This window comes from Arctopsyche grandis, chromosome 9 (assembly GCF_051622035.1).
Source record: "Arctopsyche grandis isolate Sample6627 chromosome 9, ASM5162203v2, whole genome shotgun sequence".
NCBI lineage: Eukaryota > Metazoa > Arthropoda > Insecta > Trichoptera > Hydropsychidae > Arctopsyche > Arctopsyche grandis.
In genome coordinates this window covers 31038528-31060962 of record NC_135363.1, presented here as the reverse complement: position 1 = coordinate 31060962, position 22435 = coordinate 31038528, and the positions used below count along the sequence as shown (strand labels likewise).

At 35.1% G+C, this 22435-nt stretch overlaps 4 protein-coding genes across 5 annotated transcripts in view; 2 read left to right on the top strand and 2 right to left on the bottom strand.

Moving 5' to 3' along the window:
• LOC143917399 (uncharacterized) overlaps positions 1-22435 on the top strand; it is a 557584-nt gene that overhangs the window by 76531 nt on the left and 458618 nt on the right. The window lies entirely within an intron of this gene.
• Positions 7610-16375, bottom strand: LOC143917393 (uncharacterized). The gene is made up of 6 exons (XM_077438888.1): positions 16095-16375; positions 15892-16012; positions 13308-13445; positions 11803-11942; positions 11530-11721; positions 7610-10053 (listed from the first exon to the last, which is right to left on the bottom strand). The coding sequence occupies exons 2-6, from the start codon at positions 15932-15934 to the stop codon at positions 9151-9153; spliced, it is 1416 nt and encodes a 471-aa protein (XP_077295014.1). The 5' UTR covers positions 15935-16012; positions 16095-16375; the 3' UTR covers positions 7610-9150.
• Positions 18978-20540, top strand: Trs31 (trafficking protein particle complex subunit 31). Of its 2 annotated transcripts, none has more exons than XM_077438328.1 (6): positions 18978-19085; positions 19223-19375; positions 19449-19575; positions 20022-20105; positions 20180-20278; positions 20356-20514. In XM_077438328.1, exons 2-6 carry the CDS (start codon positions 19227-19229, stop codon positions 20452-20454), a joined length of 558 nt encoding a protein of 185 aa, XP_077294454.1. In that variant the 5' UTR covers positions 18978-19085; positions 19223-19226; the 3' UTR covers positions 20455-20514. The 2 variants fall into 2 exon arrangements, with proteins under 2 accessions (XP_077294454.1, XP_077294453.1); XM_077438327.1 differs by having other exon boundaries at positions 19075-19136; positions 20356-20540.
• On the bottom strand, positions 20532-22090 carry ND-B15 (NADH dehydrogenase (ubiquinone) B15 subunit). Its single transcript, XM_077438329.1, has 2 exons — positions 21893-22090; positions 20532-20867 (listed from the first exon to the last, which is right to left on the bottom strand). The coding sequence occupies exons 1-2, from the start codon at positions 22070-22072 to the stop codon at positions 20658-20660; spliced, it is 390 nt and encodes a 129-aa protein (XP_077294455.1). The 5' UTR covers positions 22073-22090; the 3' UTR covers positions 20532-20657.

Genomic DNA, 22435 nt, shown 5'->3' with positions numbered 1-22435 from the left:
ATACAGTAACATCTCGTGACGACTTTAACAATATTTTTTTTCGCTCGTAAGCAGAGAAATTATAATATTTCTCTGGTTTTAAATGCGTATCGTCGTAATACAAAACATTGTTGTAATTCAAAACATCAACGATGATCTAATTTTAGCTCAATCTCGCTCTTTAGCTTGATTTTGATATTTAATTTCAATTTTAAAATTTAATTTTTATTTCGATATTTTGTACGCTACTGCTGGTTAAAAAGTTGGCCCAAAATCGTTGTTGGTTTAGTCCGTAAGCACCATAAGGCTGTACGACAAAAAGAGAGAGAATTTCAGCGCACGCCACTGATGTACATACATATGTATATATTTTCAATATGTACTTTAACATTTTAACTCACGACACGAAACCTGACAGAGAAGCACAATAGCTGAATTTTACTCCCTGGAGACAGGAGAAACATCTTGTACAAGACAAGACACACACTAGACCTTTCGGGCAGGATATAATTAAATTAATAACGTCCTTCTTTTCCTTTAGATTGTTTTTATTGCGGTATTCTTGGAATAAATAGCAATATGTACATAGATTATTTGGATTTATATTAGAATCTTTCCTATAGAATTTCTCTTTCTAGAAAATAACATTACGCCTTCGCTTACAATATATGCATGTACATATTATATACCTAGATATAATATACATATGTATGAAGGGTTTTACTGTATCTGTCTCACTCTTTTCCGTCTGCATAAACAAGTCAGATAGAGACGCAGCTAGCGAGATCCCAGACAGGCTCGAGTCCGAAGAAAATTAGATAAATTAACTTTTTCAGTGCGAAATTTATACGCAAACGTTCCGTGTCGTAGAATATTATTTATTAGTTAATTACCCATATCGTATGGAACAACGTAGGGGAATGTTCAGTGATCTGATCACACGGTTTCGATGAACTGTAATGGCGAATTTAGTGCGAACACGGGTAGTGAAGGGGTGCGGAACCGATCTATGAGGTGCATGCGCGCTGTCCGGATAATTGATCGTCTCCATGCGAGCGGTTCACGAAACCTCATGTCCTCCATGAATTTTTAACGTTGTCTTGTCCACGAGGCGTGTCCGAATAACGACAGCCTCAAATCAAAACTGATCTTAATTAACTAAAACAGATCGGCTAATTTATTCTATTACAGCTGAAGCCTGCAAGTGTATGAGGTACAGTGGCGGCTCGACTATATGGGCTGCGGGCTACAGCCTCCCAGTATAGTAAATATGTATGGTATTTTTGTCGTTTATGTGGTCTGTGGGGCTGCAGCCCCACTGGTTTAGTACATATACATGCTGTTTTTGTTTGCATTTGATCACCGGTATGATCAACGAGCTACTACAGCCTGATTCGTATCTGCAGCCCCCCCTCTGGGAATTCTCACGAGCCGCCGCCCCATTGAAATCTATGGTTGTTTGTTAAGAGGCCTGTATACCCGAAACCTTAATTTTGTTGCCGTTCCTTTCTTCGATATATATGTATATTGAGTGAATGCGACAATATATATCAATATATATATTGAGTGAATGCGACAGTTGCGCTTCGACCAGATAATACGTATTTTAAATCGACGAAATCGAGGTTTCGCATTCTCCAGTTTTCTTCTCCGAAACTGGACCAATTTAAAAAAAAATTCATCAACGGTATGAGAAAGATATTTTCTATGTTTTTGTCCTCGTATTTTTTATTTAAATCAACCGTTAAATAAGCACGTTGGACTCTTCGTGGATGTAAAAAAGAGGCAATTTTATAGATGTTTGGCGGCTCCTAGCTCCTATAAAAAAAAACTAATCAAAAACAGAAACATGCCTATGGTGGATATCTATAGCATATTAAAAAATAATTTCTCTAGTGCCATAATTGAGAAAGGAGAAGTGTAATACGTTTGTATGGACAAAGCGCTGGTGTCCAGCCCTCTTAAGATTGAAGGTAGATAAATCAAAAGGCAATTCATACAAGCTGCTCCAGATCCGTCTTATTTTATTTATTGGACGAGTGAACGAGAATCAAAAACAATGGTGGTTTATGTAAAATTATTCAAGGATTTTTATATTTATTTATTTACATATTAGCCACAGTGACAGAATACTCTAACGCATCACTGTGACCAGACATATAAGCATAAACAGATACTATATATAAGAAAATTAGCGAGGAATCTACATATGTTATAGAATATAGATGATAAATTTTTAAAATCATATTCAAATAGTGGTGACATTGTGGATAGGATGGTTTTTGGCAATTTAATAGAGGAACCCCTTCAACAATGAAATCAAATATATTGACAAACTCTGAAAGGAAACGATCAACTTGGAGTCACAAATATCCAAGTCTGGCCAGCAGCATTAAAGATTATACTCGGAATAAATACTTAAAAAAAATACTCAGTATCACGGCAACCACCGAGCCATGCTGCTGGCTTATTATTAAGCATTTGATTCACTTTTAAGTACTCATATATACATATACATATAATGTAACATCTAATTAAGTATACAGAACAATAATATTGAGTACTTAGACGTGTTTTATAGACCTTCTCAACTGCTGATTTATGGAGCTATAAGATTCTGTGTAGTATGAGTCAGTGGCTGCTTATCTATATGGGCTGCGGGGCTACAGCCCTCCCTGTATAGTACAAATTCATGCTTTTTTGCCATCCATATGGGATGCAGGGCTGCAGACCTCCCAGTATAGTACATATGCATGCTATTTTTGTCTGAATTTGATCACCGGTACTACAGCCCAATTAATCTCTGCAGTCCCCCCCCCTATGAATTCTCACGAGCCGCCACTGATGAAAGTATCTATTATAGTTAGTCACTACAAAGATTTCATATCCTCGAAATATGTTACAGGATATGACAAGAATTGCATACAAGAGTACCGCACGAGCGACATTTCCATACAGAGGTTACTTCGAGTCGAATCTCCTATCTACTTAGGAATCACAATCCGTCACGCTGCTTCTCGTTTCCGCCGAATAAACAAATCCAAGGTTTTGAATTTAGTTAACATGTCATAAATTTCACAGTGGAACGTACTCCTACAACACGTAGCCGAAAAATGAAGGATTAATCCATGTAGCCAGGTCAAAGCAATTTCGTGGCCGGTCCATTGTTGTTGTGCAGATGCGTTCCCATACAACCAGATCGAATTCGTTCATCCGTCATATTGACGCTGTATCATCTGGCATGTGTGGCTTCAAACTTGCAAAAAAGTCTCTGAAGTAGGCAGACCAAGACATGTAGAAGAGTTTAAAGACATTTGGCCTTGAGCTGCCGTGCGATCACTTAAAGTTTTTACGCTTTCGCGCACAAAAATAATAATAAAAAAACGACTTTTGCATTTGATTTTGGCTAGGCAGTGTGTTCAACCCTGATTATTGGCTCAGCTAATGTAGAAACAAGATACATGTTCGTCTATTAATAGGAGCAAATATGAGTCATGTGACGGAATACTCTTAAATATGTATAGTGAATAGCAGAGGTAAGCTAGTTTTCCAAGAGCCATGAAAAGGCTATCTTTATTCCTACTTATGTATTATATTTAGTACTAGTGGTTTTACCCGGCTTCGCTCGGTATTTGTAATATAAACCGCTTAAACATGGCAAAACTAATAGTAAACATTCATTTGTTTTTTTTATTAATTTTATTTGAATCGAAAAAAATAAATTTTGATTTGTTTTCGATGCTCCCACCCCAGCCTTACATAGTTACAAAGTCTCTTTCGAAATTATATATTAGATGATGATAAAATAATAAATCGTTTGATAATTTTATTTTGAAAGAATCAAGTGATTGAAACTTTTGTCAGTTTTCAAAAAAAAAAAACTTGAAGGGGTAAATAAATGTAAATATTAGGGAAACTGCCGAGGGTTTCTGGAATAATGTACATAATATATTTTAGTTTTTTGGAATAAGACTTCTCAGGTATACACTACGTTCAAGTCGTTCACCGACAAATCGCTCACGACTGTTCGTTCACGACCGTTGATTCTACGCTCGTTCTGTATGCATGTATATAATCGAAGCATAATAGTTCAATTAAGAAAGCACCATGGGACTTTATGTGGATGGTCAAAGTTCAAATAACAACCTTTCATAGGCACATCGCATGTAATCCAATTAGCTCTTTTCTCAGACTAATAAGAAGGTATAAAAAGTCAATATTCCTGCGTATTCTTTAAGCACAAACAGATAAACGTCGATATCGTCGACGAATTTTGCTGTGAAGTCACCATTGGGGATCGATCTGACTAAGGGCGAAAACACACTGGCACGTGGGACGTGGCACATGATTTTTTTAGATACTTTCAAACATGCGAAAAAAACTCAGCACCCCTAGCCAGTGGCGTACCTACTATGACGCGGGGGTATGCGGTGCTTGCGAGCCCTTAGGGCCGGGCCGCACCGTGCAACTTTGTCGGCCGACTAAATGTATGGAAATGTGTGCGACAAACAAGTTGACGAGTGTGGTATGTCCCATCTACCTGCATGCATTGGTCTGGTCGCCCTCAACCAAGTTGTTCGCGAGTTGAGCGGTGCGGCCCGGCCCTTAGGGTCGGGAGAGCCTTCGGGAGGATCTCCCAATATTAATACGTCTATTAAAAATAAATAAAAAAGGCTATAAATAAAAAAAACACAAGAAAAGCAATTCACCCTAATTGAAAACAGGTAGAAGTATGTATAAAAAAATTCCACTTTTTCTGCGAACTTGCAATATTAGCATGAAGAAGTTCGTAAAATGTCTTTAAAAGATGTAATTGCAGAATTTTCAAATTTACCTATAGGCTAAGAAGGACAACTATAATTTGCAAGTTTATTTATTTCAATGGAAAATAAATGGGGGGCCTTTTGGTAAATTTTGAATGCGGAACATTTTTTTCTAGTTACGCCACTGCCCCTAACTCATATTCATTATTCATATTCATCTGGTGGTGGTAAAATTGACAGGATTTCGGAAAGTAGATATGCTTCCTTCACTTAAAATTAGGGCGATTAACGTCAAATAGAATGTCGGCGGGCAAATTACAAACGCGTCTTACACGATATATTTGCACCATCGTAATGGCGGAGGCTCCATTTACTTATATTGATGACCAAAATGAGCAATATGACAAAGTATGAAAACGATCGGATAAGAGGCAAACTTTTTCCTGAATTGTAATCGTAAGTGAAACCTAAAAGAGGTTAGTAATAAATTCCATTTTGTTAAGGGTAATTTTAGTTACAGTTTTTCCATCAAAAGTGCACCGTGACTTCGAAAAGGTTAAGAGCCATACATATATACAATTTAAAGACAACACGACAATTAAAAAATAATAGAAAAATTCAAAAATGTTTTGGAATTAAAATTTCAATGAAAAAAACATGAATATAAAAATAAAAAGACAAAAAATATGAATATAAAAATATAATACGAATTAAAATTTATTAAAACTCAACATGCAGCATATTTCTACAGATTATTTTTTGAGATTTGTGCGACGATCGGTAACAATTATATTGTATTTACTAAAATACCTTTCAGCATCCACACTTTTGGCTACTATTTACAGTAGTAGACAAAAGCAGTTGCTTGGTTTCGACAGGAAAAACACCGACAATGGTAAACTGCAAGCTCTGTTTTATCCCCTCAATTTCTTCACATAATAAATGGGCAAAGGGATAGGAAGAACCTTCTAAAATATCTATTAATTTTATAAATGTTATGCAAATTTCACTTTTGTTTGTTATTTTAGCATCTATTCCGAATTTTAGCATCAATAGCAAAGTGCCCAAAATACGTGTCTTTAGTCATCATGTAGCTCAATATTAAGATTTCAATTTGCATTTCCTAATTGCAGTAACGAATACGTTAAAAGACGGGTGTTTTTGAGCTCGGTTGGTGTTAAAGAACTGTGGAATCGATACCGTAATCTGACCCGACCATACAGCGGCTGTATTCAATTTTAATTGGCTTTAGTTCCGCACTGCTGCACGAAATTCTGTTTTAAAACTTCTCAACGGTCTGCAGGACGCGTGTTCTCGCAGAACCAACGAGCTCACTAAAATATGCATAAATTCCATTGATAAAACACCATTCGAAATGGTGAAAAGGTGAATGGAAGTCGAACATACACCGACGGGTCTTCAACTTTGAACAGAATCGGCAGCAGATGCAACTGGTGCAAGATGAGACTTGTCACATGACTCACAGTGAACTATCAAGATGAATGCATCAGTATAATACATACATAATTTCAGCTCAAATTCGCTGTTAGTACAGTAAGTTTCATACGAAATCCTTGTAAGCGACCACAATTGGGACACAATAAACTCGTGGGTACAAGATCAGTTCAAATTTCACTGCTTGTGTATTATTGTGAAATTCAATCTTCTCTACTATTACTATATGTATATGCTAGTGATAATTATGTACTTTGAATACCAGCGCTTATTCACATACATTCGTAGCAAACTGTAACAATACTAGTTGAAGCAGTCCCTACTTTTACCCTTTGAATGCTGACCAACGCCGATCGGCGTTTTGCCAACAAGTCTATGGGCCTGAATAACGCCGATATGCGTTGTATTTTGAGCATGTACAAAGTAAACAAGAATACTACCAGATAATCCTTTCCAGGTAGCATTGAAAAAAAATGCATTGAACATGGTTCGTGTAATCAGTGTCATCCATTTTTTAATGTTTATAAAGACTCGTTTACACCAGAATTTCTGAATTTATAACCATAGCGGAAATTCCCAATGGAAATCCCTGGCTGCCGAGTATTTTAGATTGTGAGCATTACATTTTAACAACAATGTAGAAGATGTATGTAGTTCTGGTTTTGGAAAAAACCATTTCATTCATTATTTTCTTTATTTTATATTGTTGCAAGATATATTAGCGACTAAACACAACTTTACAAAACTCGAAATTCTCGGCGGTAGTTATCTAGGGTTTGTTTGTATTAGCTACAATTTTTATACCCGCTTTCTATTAGATTTCTAAATAATTCTAGTTGAAAATGTAAGCGAAATTTTCAGCGTGGCGGGCTAACAGAAAAGACGTCAGCACTCAAAAGGTTAAAAGAACATAAATGTACTTTTAAAATCTTTTATTTAGTTTTATCATAAACATATGTATGGGGAAATCAACTATGCCTACTGTCTTAATAGATAATAAGCTATTAATAATTGTAAATCTTCAACTTTTGAAGATTTTTAATCAATGTTCTACCATTGATGATGTACTTGATGTATGCTTGAGCAATTCAACAACCATGTACTATATAAAGATGAATGTTTAAGTAAGTCTAATTTTCAATTTATAATTATTGTAAAAGTTTGACTAGTAGGAAACATTTTAGGCTAGGTATAACGGAACATGGATGAGAATGACAAGAGTAGCTGTATGGTGCAGGAGATGAATAGCAATGGATCATGTGGCTAAGATAATAGATGCAAGATGGACAGGGGAATGGTACCCAAGAGTGTGTAAAATATACAGAGAAGGATTTGGGAATTGTGTATTGATCAGCCGAGGGCTAGTTTTATAGGTTGAGGGGTATACAAATTTAAATACGTTTTTTTACCTGGAAAAAATATTTATGTTTATTAGTTGAAATTCTTTTCATTACCCCTGATGTTGGGGGGGATGGCCATTACAAACATATTACAATAGTTTTGAAGTTTCATCAATAAAATTAAAATAGTAAGCATTAAGTCGTACGACTTTCACAAATCATTTTAAGACTATCAACGAATACAATAATTTATTACACACATCAAGATCAGCAGATCTGAACTTTATAATAAAAATAATATAATACACACCCTTTGCAACGGTAGCATACCCAATATAAATAATTGTACAAATCATCGCGTTCATCGAATAAATTATATTTTACAAAATAGTTTGAATAAATTAAAATTTAACATAAATGCACCGCTCTACGATCTACATAGTTCAAATCTGCCGAAAGTGATATGATAAAAAAAAAAATAAATGATTTGTGAATCAATCGAGTGACAGCAAAGTGCTTATGAAATTTTCATATGATATTTTCACTACCAAAATTCAGCGCTCGGTATTATATGCATGTATATTAACGAAAAACAAAACTGAATTTAATCCAGCACCATTAACCAATTTATTAAACGTAAACGGAAGGCATTTTTTTTTATTATTATAATTAGTTAATATTAAATTCTCATTCATACTACATACAGAAAAAAATGCATTTGTCACTTTTTCATATAGTTAGAAAAACGCAAATTGTCCATCTTAGAAAACCAGAAGGTGCTCCTTAATGTGGGTAACATTGAGAATCACAAAATTCTCCGAAACGGACGACGTCGAGCGTTCTCCAAACATTTCCATTTAAAATCACCTAAAAATTCTTTTCCATTCAAATAAATTAAGAATATGTTAGAAAAAATAACAAGCATATTAAATATAATATATTCGAACAATCTAATAACTCAAAAAGTTTATAAATAAAATATAGATCTCTATACATTTTACAGGTCAACAATTCGGTGGAAAGAATATTCAGGATTTCTTTAATATAATTTTTTTTTTGTAAAACACTAATACTAATTGAACTTAAATCTATAATGGTCCCGGAAAAAAAATTTACAAAAGCATACACTTCGAAACTAATAATATATTACATATATGAGTAATTAAAGCAAAACAAACCGAATAATTACATTTTTTTCCCCGATTATAATCAGTGTGAAATATCGGCCTAACAAAAATCTATCGTCAGAACCACATGAAAAAACCTATTGCATTATTGAAATTGACAAATATTTTACATTAATTCTGATTAATTTGGAGCTTAGCTAAAACTTGATCTCCAAAAATGAACAGAAAATAATCAATTCAAAATGCTTAGTATATTATATTGCATAAAAAAGACGTTTTAATCATCGGCGATAAAAAAATTAGTAAGATTGTATTCAATCTTATTATCAATGTTTAAAAATAAAAAAGAAGAAAAACATCGGGCACGTTCTAAAAGAAGAGGAGCTGAAACGGGATGACGCACAGCAAGTTCAGTGTCTTTAGCTGCGCTGTGGGTAACAACCTGAATAACATTTGTTGGCATACTACACCGTTCCACGCACTGAATTAGATGACGAAAGCTTTGAGAACATTGCTAACTTTACAATTGCAAATGGGACAGCGTTTCGTCTTCATCCACACCTTCACCGAGCATTTGTAGCAGCAGCAAATGTGAGCGATGCGCCCGTGGACAAACACGCCCGACTTGGGCTCGGCCAAGCACGTGATGCACTTGTCCGAGTCGGAGCTGTTGCTATTTTGTCGTTTGAGCGAACCGACACCTTTGCCCGCCGGCAGATCAGACTCGATATCGGAAAAATGATCAGACTTTGCGTGTAGTAAATCGATATCGTCTTTGCTGAAAGTGAGGGCGGGATCGCTGAACGATTTGGAAGGTGGGTCGACGAAAGTCGGAAACAGCGGTTGGCTGAACGACGACACCGAATCGTTAATGGGGGTTGTTTGGCTTAAATTTAACAAGGGATCGACGTCAAAACTAAAATTTTTATTTACATTCTTTATCACAGTTATATCGCACTCGTCCGTCTTTCTTCGCTTTGCGCTTACGTCATCGTTCACGTCCGTCTCGGAGTATTTCCGACGACGGCTTTCAGAATCGCTTTCGCTCTTCTCTCGAATGATTTTCCATTCGTTCTTTTCAGACTGTACGCTCTCCACACTATCCACCGAGTGTGCGCTGGTCGATGGATTTGTACTCACTGTTTGACTAACTGAAGTCTTGCCCTTTATCGACGAAGGGACTACGATATTTTGGAAATCTAGTTTGGGTGGTGAACTACTACTATTACCGCTGATTTGGACAGTATTACTTTCAGGCTCCTCAAGTACCGCCTTCATCTTATCATTCGATGAACCGGTACTTGAATTACCACGACGTCTTGGCTTTTTACATTTCTTAGACTTAGGTCGTTTACGTTTTGGACGAGGAGGAAAGAAGTCTTTACGCACCTAAGACAGAAAAGTCACATTAAAAATTAAGAAAGAAGAAAAGTTCATTGTTCTATATATTAACTCTTTCTGGCCAAAAGAATACGAATAGTTACGAATACCAAAAGGTTTTTTTTTCATTTTTGGTACAATCGAATAAACTTTTAATACTATTGAGAGTATGAATGTCATTTACATACATATATAGATTAGTCACATTTTTAGTAAATTCCAAATGATGAGAATAAAGTATATAGTATCAGGGGGTGACCGTGAAAAAGTCGAAAATATTCGTTTATCATGCATACATATGAAAAACGCTTAGTATATATATCAGTGGCGTGCGGTAAAACTCTTTCTCTCCCGCGTCGTACATCCTCACTTAATTTGTGCGAGCAGGATACAACAGGAACAAGAGGAACAGACGTTTCCTCCCGTATCCTGCGCGCGCACATTAAACAAGGCTGTATGACAAAAAGAGAGATAATTTCACCGCATGCCACTGATATATATTATATACACATACCATGCACCCTTTTTTTTGATCGTTCGATTTTCGATCTTTGCCTTTTCGACCTTTTCACTTTCGGTTCCGTGAGGTAGACCCCAGTATCAGGTTATTAATCCAATAACTTTAATTCTATTTTTAAGTACAAATAATACTAAAAAACAAATATTTTGACTTTGGACTGAACTGGACAGTTAATTGAATTGAAAAAAAGCACTTGAAAAAATTTGTGTGCATTTCTAAAAGACGGATACAGATTGCATTAGACAGTTTGCTTTGATCATAGAAAAAAATATTTGCTACTAAAAAGTGGATGAAATGTGCATTAAAATGACAGATGAACTGTATCGGCAACGTTGCGAATACCAAAATACGAACCAACGAATGGTTAGGTTTCATTTATTTATGATTTGGTCAGGTTAGGTTAAGTTAGGGTTGGTTTTATTTATTTAACATTACATTTCACTAGTGAGAAACAAAAGTAAACACTTTAGACAGTTGAGTTTAGATATTTTATAACGGTCACTTTATAATGTCAAAATATTTTATTCGATGCACAATACGAGATTGTTTAATGCACCGAAAATAATTTAAACATTTTTTTTAAGATACAAAGTATTTTTCTCAATGTACAGTTAAATCTTACCCCATTTCGACCATATGGTTATGCGATTTTGAATTAAAAAAAAAAATTAATAGATCTTGAACACTGAAAAATGTCCAACCAAATGAAAAATTTTAAATACCATATCCAAAACCTAATTAGTAACTAATTTTCGATTATAAATAAGGAGCTTATACGCTTTTGTACGACCAAGTTGGCCTTTTTCGGTTTTATAATTAAATTTGGTAAATAATCTAACCAGAAAGAGCTAAACAGAACAGAACTGAAAACAAAAACTAATATCAAAATTATATATTTACAAAAATCAAAAGAGAAATATATTATACGTATCAATATTATAAAATAAATATAATATAATACAAACCTTATAGCACTTTTCACAATAGCGAAACATGGGATTGTTGTTGGTGTTACGACACTGCGCACAAATCCAATAGTCGAAGGGGCTAATCTCGGAATCGGTCGAGGCGGCGGTCAGCGAATCCTCAGTATCGGCCGAAGCCATATCACCCTCATTCAGCATGGTTATACTGATAACCGTCGTCGCTATAAAATCCTACAAAACAGATTAAGAAGGATAATAAAAACCATCAAGCATCCATTAGAATGAATCTGACGGGGAGGGTACTTTGCTCACCTCTTCGGTGTCCGATGATCCGTTACCGTCGATCATCTGCATCGGCACATCGTCTCGCTCTTCATTCGAGGAGACCACCTCGTACTCTACGACGGATTCATCGCTCGACCAGGCTGTATCGCTGGTATCTTTCGCCAGATCTACAATCACACGTATAGCAAATGAATATATACGGTCACGTTTCAACAGTTTCCGTGTACAATCCTTGGATGACCCGCATTCATAAACATTTCACTTGGCAAATATTATGAATGAAGGTTTACAAAAATTTATATTCACTTCAAAATGTGTTTTTTTTTTTTTATTATTCATTACTTAGTAATGTTTGTATTTTTTTTTCTACATGTATCAATTTTTGATACATGCAAATTTATATGAAATTTGACTTTGTCTCAAAATTTTTTGACAAATTATTTTTGTCGCGATTTTTTTTGTTTCTTTTTTATTTGTAATACTTGTTTGTTTTTTTTTTTAGTCAAATTTTCAATTTTTTTTTTGTTCATAAAATATTTATACTAACTAATTAATAACAATATAAATATTATTATGCATCACCAGTTTCTATTCAAGCAATGACAATAAGGCGAAGTAATAAAAAGGGTGACTGAAATGAATAAGGTATGTAAATAGTAAACATTCTTGTTTGAACAGGTATAAATGACACACTCGACAAGCAAAGACAAGTCGACATGATGAATCATGTTCTGAGAAGTCTGGCAGGCATATTTGCGTGTAAAATGCAAAGAATAAACATTAAAGATTCATTAATATTTATGCAGCAAATTTTAAGAAGAAAATTTCACCATCAAAATCATGAAATTAATTCACTCCGACCTTATTTTCATTAATAGAATACATACAACAGTTAAATCTGTATAACAAGCCAACTCTTATGAATAAATGTTAATAGATGCAATGTATTATGCAAGCAAAAATGAAAGCTTATGCAAACAATAGATATAAATATATACAACTTTTCCAATATTAACGCCACTTGACGACAAAAGTAAATTCAATTCAATGTTATATGACTTTCAATGAATAAACATTTAAAATTTTACATTCGAATTACTAGAGTCAAGTGTTGTTTCCGAAGAATTGGCATTGCCGTTAACACATGTTAAAACATTGAACAAACACATACAAAAAAAAAAAAAAAACATTTACAAAATAACTATAATATTATACGTTCACTGGCACACAAAAGAGTCGTTGATAAATAAGACCGTCGGGGTCAAATTTCAAAGTTCACTCTGACGAAGATCAAATACTGCGACAGCCGGACACCAATCTACGAGTACTACAAGCCTATATTTACCAATACCCGTAGTAACAATCGACCTGTTAAATTTAGTGGGTGCACGCTGTTGATTATTTAGGAATGATTAGCTGCTAAAACGTGTTAAATGAATATATATATGTATATACTTGGATTATTATTATGCCGATACAGTACGTTAATAACACTTTTTCAATGACACATTTTTAAAATGTTTCATTCATACCAGTTTCTTTGCCCTGCACACTAAGAGCACTTTCACTCCCGTCGGATTCATCTTGCGACGATTCGCTTTCTAATTTGTAATAATTCCACTTCCGTGGCGCAGGAAGGGGTCTTTCGCGGGGACGCACCGAATAATAACCTGGAAAGAAAAGAATATTTATTACAGTTTATTGTTGACAAATTCTGTTGAAATTTAATATGGAGGAATTTGAGGTATTTGATTAATCTTTTTATCATATTGAAATTAGAAGCTTAATGTGTTATCTTTTGTATGTCGGTGTCGTTCATTTTGTATCGCCTTATACACTGAGCAACACAAAATCACGTTTTTTATTTACTTAAAAGGGCAGTTCGACCCAATGATTCGAATATGATAGAAGTAGAATGCATAGAATCGCTCTCAGCCTCCAAAAATGTTGCTACAAAAACTCTGTGCGGCAGAGTTTGTTCATTGTTTGCTAAAATTCGTCTCTCTCTCTCTCGTCTCTCTTCTGACTTTCCGTCTCTCTCTTCGATGGCTCGCTTTCAGACGATACTTTTGTTAACAATGACCATTCTATGCATTCTACCTCTATGGATATAAGCGTTTATAAAAATTTCTACACAGATTACCTAAACACAATCTGCTTTAGGTCATCGACTTTAGAGAGTGTTTAATAAATATTATGTATTAGATGTATTATGAGCATTTATTAAGAATTGTAAATAGGTTTTTGAGCTCTTTTTCCTATTATGCTGTACATATTAACATTAGAATAATATAATACTATGATAACTAACCAAATTAAACTGAAATTCTAAAATAGAAAATGATCAGTAGATCAGTAGCTATTAAAATAGATATAAGATGTATTGTGAACATAATTTCGTAATAATAAAAAGCATTTAAAAATCAAAAATAAAAATGTATGGCTTTTGCAGTCTTTAATTCAAAATCTAATATTGTTGTGCCAAATGTGGGCGTAGTAATCAATAGTCAGGTGCTTTTTTTATTGATTGTAATTATTTATTGCTTCAAAATACGAATAATTAATTATTTAGCGAATTTTCTCATAATAATTTTAAAGAATTTTCATTCATTCAAACCCATCAGCTTCCTTTCTACCTTTATACAAATTGGATAACAAATAATGTATTATTTTCTTCGTTTTTAATAAAGAATAAGCACACACAACCTTGTCATCCAATATTTCTGAGTAAAAATTGAAAAGAGTGATCAATGTGAACATTGTTTGTAACAATAAAATTTAAATAATTCAAAATTACTACTTTTTGACAATATGCTCGTGAGTATTGCATAGAGTGAGTCAGTCGGCACCATAATATTGCAAAATTATAAAATTTGAATGAATATGAATATTTAAAAAGAAAATTAATGGATTTAAAAAACAGTAAAGAAGTATTTTACATTATTCAATTACATATATTTTAGTCTACTATATCAAGACAATTGATACTGGCAATCACTCTAGTACAAACTTTTCTATCCTACATATGTTAGATGGTATCTTTTTACCATTTTTTACTTTTTACAAGATTCTTGTCTCCAATTAACTTCTGATTATAACTTTCATAAGATAAGGAGTAGTTGGTACATAAAACCTTTCGATATCAAAGAATATATTGTAACACAGTTCATTCATATTTTAATACAAGATTGAATGAAGGTCCGAACTCTCGATTATCCAGATTTTATGGGATCTCGAGCATTTTAATTAATAATAACCAGTGGCGGCTCGTGCATTGGACTGCAGGGCTGCAGTATTCCCAGTACAGTACAAATGCATGCTATTTTTGTCGTCCACATGGGCTGCGAACCTCCCAGTATAGTACATATTCAAGCTATTTTTCTTTTCATTCGATCACAACGAGCTATTACAGCCTGAATAATCTCTGCAGCCCATCTCACGAGCCGCTATTGCTACTATTAGCTATTATTAATAACCGAGGTTTACCGTGCATATAAATGAATGTGTGATATACATTCTAGTCTTCGATTTAACACTACTAAATTTAGTATACCATCTAATAGTATAGTAATTTAGATCGTAGACTAGTCTTGGAAAAGATTCGAGTACTTTGAAGGTGTATTCGCTCGAACAAACGCTATCTAGTATATAATAAATTAAATTTTTAGTAATCGATTCAACTATTTTTATAAAATTTACTCGTGAATAATAAAAAATAAAACTAATTTCCATTGAAAGATGATCTAATAGTTCAATACATATGTATATATATTTTAGCACTCATAAGGAAGTTTGTATAAGGAAAAACTTTTGACTATATTAAATTATTTGCTTCCATGCTTGGAACAAAATTGACAGTAGTAGAAAAAAAAGTGGAAATAAGGGTAGGATATAATTAGCAAAGGGAAGCACACGAGGTGAGCAATTTTGGCGCCAGAATCGACCAATCACGAGGCGACAGAAAAGCCGCGAAAAAAGTCGGGACAAAAACGGACGGAGAGATGGCGCCACTGTCTGAGTGACAATTGCAACTGCAGCCGACAACGTGGAGCCCCCGCAAAGTGCAAAGGGCAAACTGCGAATATCGAACACCACACATCGTCGAATGGAACTAACCGAACGCGGTAGTAGGCGAGCTGGCGACTTCCGTGGCGTTCATGTCCTGGGCGATAGGCGATAGGCGATGGCGATGGCGATGGCGATGGCGGTTCTACCTCTGCACTGCTCGGCTCGGCTCCTGAAACGACACATATACAGCTGTAGCGGGTAGATAATCGAACCGATCTGAAGAGTGTGAACGAATGAAGCCAAGTGCAAACCTGAACGGAGGTCGAATCGTCGAAACGGCGAAGGGCCGACTCGGGCGACCGTTTGGCGTTTGTCGTTTGTCGTTCGGCTCTCGGCTCCCGGCTCCCGGCTCGGATAGAGCTCGGCTGTCGACCTAGAAAGAGACGGCGCGACTCTCCGATAGCCGCGTCTCGCTCTCGCGCCGTGACGTCACTCGCCTCATGTTCGGACTGGCACTCCGAGGCGGAGCGTATGCGTTCTTGTTATCGCCGGAAACGGCCACATAGCACCAGCAAATACGCCCATGACATTCGATGATTAACCGCGATTGCACGCTTTACCCATGCGTTACACACTGACGATACGCTAAAAATGCTCTATTTGCCGCTCGGTCGTCTACAAATACGAATACAAATATCGCTATGCTTATTGTGTTCATTTACATCAGATTTTTAAGCCAAAGCTTAACATCTTGGAAGCCTTCTATGGTACTTCTGTTCGGTGAAAGGATTAAGGTCTGTTCATACCTAGTCAGCACGTACCGACTTCAGCAGGTATCCGGCCGTATGAAAAGTATTCTTTGGTACATTTTGTATGGGTATATTCATACCAACCGTCACGTTTACGCCACGGCAGGCTTACAGCAGTACCCGACATTTCCTGTTCATACCTTACAGCAACATCCGTCAACGTATCGTATCCGTTTTTTTGGCCATCGTGGAAATATACACGCGAATTGCGTGCCATGAGTCTGCCGCTTTGCTGTTTTGGATCAATTATCGATAGTGACAATTGACAGCTGTTCAATCTTTCGATATGGTTTTGGCGCAAATATTTAAAAATTTTTTTTACGGAAACATTTAAAAAAATTTTGTTCATCATCCACACGCTGCTTATACAGTGTCCAAAACTCTCCTTCGGTTTTTCTTTTTTTTAACATGGGATGCACATCAAAACGCCTCCGTGCTTTTTTATTGCCTTCTTGAGCTTCTTCTTCCAACAACAGTGCGATTATACATAATTTTTCGTTCGATAAACGTCGAAACATTTTTGCTGACTTGTATTCTGATGCGTAGCTACGAATGCACGTGTATGCATTCATATTGCAAGTACTCGACAATACGACGTAAGCAATATTGCGCCGTATCGTCATCGCCTGTAATGTATAAGTAAGCCGATTTTGCCTTACACTCGGCCAAATTGATGTAATCGTGACGTGACCGCGACGTGTAGGTAGATATGAATAGAAATGCAATAAAATAACATATTTGAAACGAAGTCGTGCAGTGCTGAAGCCGTGCAGTGCTGTTAAGTATGAACAGACCTTTATTCCGCAAAAAGCGATCTCGCGCAAGTCTGTATAAATTGTCGCGCAAGTCTGTCATGTATAAATTGATATAATATGTATAAATCAAACCTCTTGGGTCTATCGGCTTTGCCGCCACTCCTAAGTATATTAAATAAATAAATAAAGTCACTAAAATCTCGATCGTGGAACATCTGCCACTCGAGTTCTCGTTAGTACAATATTCCGCGTGTGAAGCTTTCGATTGACGGAGTATTTGGGTACCAGATGTTCCGTGATCGAGATTTTAGTGACGTGCGCGAGATCGCTTATGCGGAATAATCACTGAACCTTCTGTTCACTGTCACTATTGACCGTACTATAACACAGAGCTCTTATTTTTTAACTCTAAAATCCTAGTGACCAATAAAGGCCTGTTCATACCTATCCAGTACGACCCGTATCCTGCAGGTATCATGCAAGTGTGGATAGTATTCTTTGGTACATTATATGGACGTATTCATACTCCATTCGCGCATGCGCATTTACGCATTCATGCGCGTCCATACAGAATGTACCAAAGAATACTATCCGCACTTGCATGACACCTGCAGGATACGGGTCATGCTGGATAGGTATGAACAGACCTTAATGGGTAGTGTTTTCTTTACATGAGCATAGATAAAGATGATGTATGTTTGTGAAACTTAGACACTGAACGCCAAGATGCTACACAAAGTCAAATGCACTCAAAGAAGTATGGAACGCTGTATTCTTGGCATAACGAAGAAATACAGTAAGCGGAACACGTGGATGAGAAGTATGACAAGGGTAGTCGATAGAGTAAAGATATTGAAATAGCAATGGGCGGGCTACGTGACTAGAAGAATGGACAAAAGAAGCAATGCAAAGGGTAAAAGGACGACCGCAGGAAAGTTGGGTAAACGAAATTAGGAAAATGTGTAGGGTGAGATGGATGAGAGTTGCGGAAAACAGAGACGACTGGAAGTGTGTTGGAGAAGCCTTCATCCAACAGTGGATGGTGAGTGGCTGTAGATGATGATGATGATGATGAAATAAAGAACATCTGGCACTCGAAAATTCCATCCATCGAAAAAAGTCTACATGAACTATCATACTAATATATAGATATTCTATATTCGCGATTTTCGTGGCAACGATTATCATGAACGTGATCGCAATGTGTGAAAGAATCCGTTTATAAGAAGAAGTAGAGCATCGATTCGCAGTGATTTTGTAACAATTTTTAATTCCAGAAATGTAAATACATACATATATACATATATATTTATAAATATGCAGTGTTTGATTAGTCACTCAAATTATTATCGTGGAAACCACATCGGAAACCACAACAAATGAATAATAACAAGAGGAATAAGGAAAATGTACAATATGATTTGGAATAAAAAAAACATGCAATGAAACGTAGAATCATGCATATCGAGAATTAGATATCACATCGGGCGCTTACATACATATGTTTACATATATAAAAATAACAGAAAGAGCCGTAATTGTTTGACCTTGTCAAAGCTCGAGACCATTGTTACGCGAAATATAAACATTGATTTAAAATTTTTTAGTATTTATAAAGCAAATTACGCATCATCAGACCTAATTTATAAATGTTTGTTTTTAAATGCGAAGCATGTAAATATTCGGTATATGGTCGTTAAACAGAGTATTCAGGCAGCTGTCATTTTACATTGCTTTCGTGAGTATTGACGTACAGTTTCATATTCATATTTACTTAACAAATCCGAAGGTAATATTCTGTATTTATCGATACATATTTCTTTGTCAATTTTGTAAGTGTTCAATAATCTAACGTGTGTGTGTGTGTAATTTTAGGAGAATGTCATCCAGAGTAAAACCCAGTATTTTAGATAAGCCGTTGAGTCGTGGGAAAGGTGAAGTCGCCTTGAGTTGTTATGCTCTTCTGTTCTCCGAGCTCGTACAATATTGTCTCAATCGTGTCTATACAGTACCAGAATTACAGAATAAGTAAAACCTTTGAATATGGACTATGTATGCGTTGTCATTTTATTTTACATTTATTGTTTGCTATCGATTTTAGATTGTCAGAAATGGGACAAGATGTCGGTACCAGAATAATCGACTTATACACTGTTAGGGAGAAAAACGGAAAACGTGAAATCAAACTGTTGAATATGCTCTTGTTTATAAAGTCGACATTGTGGAAGGTAAACATAAATATAACTCACTTAATGTAAAAAAGTTGAAAATTCAATAGTGCACTGACTAACTGATCCTTTTACCTTATGCAAAATTTGGGTTTTAATCTTTCATATTCCATTTGAAATAAATTAATATATATACACATAGACTTTTTATATGCAGATTATTATTTATTACGTAGCATATGATCTGGTGTTTCCTGAGTAAAATTTGCTATAAATATGTTTTATTGGTAATTTCGATCTAGGCGACACTGTATATATCATATATCATTCATTTACAATGCAGTTTAAATTTTAATACTCGGTTTTTATAAATTGTTCATTGCATCAAATTATACTAAGATGGTGTTCTAAAATGATTACCCAACAGATTTATAACAATAATTGCTACAAATTTGAAAAGTAGTCATTTTGGCATTATCGCATTTATACCTTTAAATGTGTTTTAGACTTTGTTTGGTAAAGAAGCTGATAAACTGGAGCATGCAAATGACGATGAGAGGACGTATTACATAATCGAAAAAGAAGCTTTGGTACTAATTTTAAACTAGTTTTAAAATAATATACTATTTCCGCTAAGTGTTTGCGAATTCGATCAAATTTTTAGGTGAATAAATACATCAGCGTCCCCAAAGATAAGGGTTCTCTGAATTGTGCTACTTTCAACGCTGGCATCATTGAAGCCGTTCTGACTAAAAGTGGATTTGTCAGTGAACATTTTAAATAAGTTTACACGTTTATTAGCATGCGATCAAGTTTTACAGATGTTTTTTTTTGTTTCAGCCGGCAAAAGTAACGGCACATTGGCACCAAGGCACCACATACATGGTTAAATTCGACGATACTGTTATAGCACGTGACAAAATGCTCGAAGACAGATAAATTTGGTCTCAAATTAATCTTAATACGAATAAAGATACACATACACATACAATTATATATAAAATAATAAAAAAAATATGATATTTTTCGAATCGTTTTAATTTCCTTTATAATTTGAAGAATGTTCTGACAATGAACATTGAGAGCTGTAAACTAGAGATAAATTACATAATTAACAAAAAAGTAGTGATGCAAAAAGCTGTTCAGACAAATTTGAAGAGTCTATCGCGATAGGCTACTTGTCCGGTTCTGAATGAGTGTTCTTTATCCCTCCTTTCCTTCCACACAGCGATTCCGAGGGCGAAAAATGGCATAATCACGGCGACTCCGTACCAAGATGGTTTCGGTGAAGACTTGAAGTAGTCGTATTGACATGCTTTTGTTGACAGAAATCGTTGAATGGCTGGATCAAACTGGAAGAAGTCAAAGCGAAAGTAGTAAGATTTTACTTGAAATATTAAAATTTAACATCAATCAAGCATACATATGTACATTTAAATTGCAAATGCTGTATTTAATGACACATAAATAAATAGACGGATAATATTCTATAATCAATTTATGTTTCAAAAATATTCATTTTTTATATAAACAAAAAAAATCAAATTGGTTTGGTCTTGGCCTTAGTATTACATATTTTCAAAGCTTAATTTTCCGAAATAACAAAAACTGGTTCTGTTTTTTGAAAATACATATTTATAATATTATATACTAAGTACTTATAGCTTTTTGGAATCTTTATTTAAAATGATTGTATGTAAATAGGATCAAATATTTTTAAGATCTCTTATTGTACATATTGTGATGCTAAATAGATTTCTTGAAAGTAGCGAATCGAATTTAGATCATGTCAAGATTAATATGGCTACAAGCCTCATATCAGCTTGTTACTTACATTTGATGGGTATTTTTTAAAGTGGTTTAACCCAATTGCTATGATTCTGTTTAAAACATGTTTTATGGTATACTTATTATACTATTTTGATATTAAGTTTTCCATCACAATGAAGAGATAGGAAACAAAATACGATTTTTAAATTGCATTCTGTTTCTGTTTCAATTCAAAACCAATATGCAATTAAAAATTTAAATCTAATGTTTCCAATATGATTCTGAGTGAGAGATAGACGTGTACCATTATTGGCATTTTGAAATTCAGAGTTTACATATATATTACAAAAATTGCACATTTGGCATTTTGAAATGATTTATTAGTGAATGAATGATAGAATTAATTTAGCAGTAAATTAAGTCTTGACAATTTTTTGAGTCGGTTAAAATCTTCAGCCTCGATTGGATGGATATTAAAAAATTAAATAATTTAGGAATATGTAATGAGGAAATAGTAAAGAATGATGTCTTTATTATTGTTAGGTCAGCTGTAAATTGACGTTTGCGGTGTCGAGTTAGGTTAGGTTACGTAACGCAAAGTTCATACGACATATCCGCCTTCGTTGGTCGCAAATCTGTAAGGGTTGGTGGTTTGTTTAATGAATTCGTGTCGCCGCTGAGCCCTCAACACGGCCTGTTCTCTCAGAAGCTCCACTTGTCTTTTCGGCAGCCCGTACTGCGGATCCATCGGGCTCACGTGAACCGAGCTTCCTCGACCGTCCGCCATCTCTGCGAACACTGACACTGACACGAGACGTAACAACGAGCGACACGACCATACACATGTACACTTTCATTCTTTCTTTTTAAATTTAATCTAAATGAATATACGGTAAACGGATTATTCTGCAAAACATTTGCGCGAGATCGCTTTTTGCGGAATAATCATCGAACTGAGTATACATATTCGCCTCTTTCCTTTTTCTTTTGTTTTTATTTTTTATTTTAGAATACTTGGGAAAGGTGGCAAAGCCGACGAACCCAAGGGGTTTATTAATACCAGGGCTGTGTAGTCTGAGCCGGAGTCGTACAAAATCAACTGAATCCAACTTCCTTTTTTTATTATTGCTTACTTAATTATCTTCTTTTT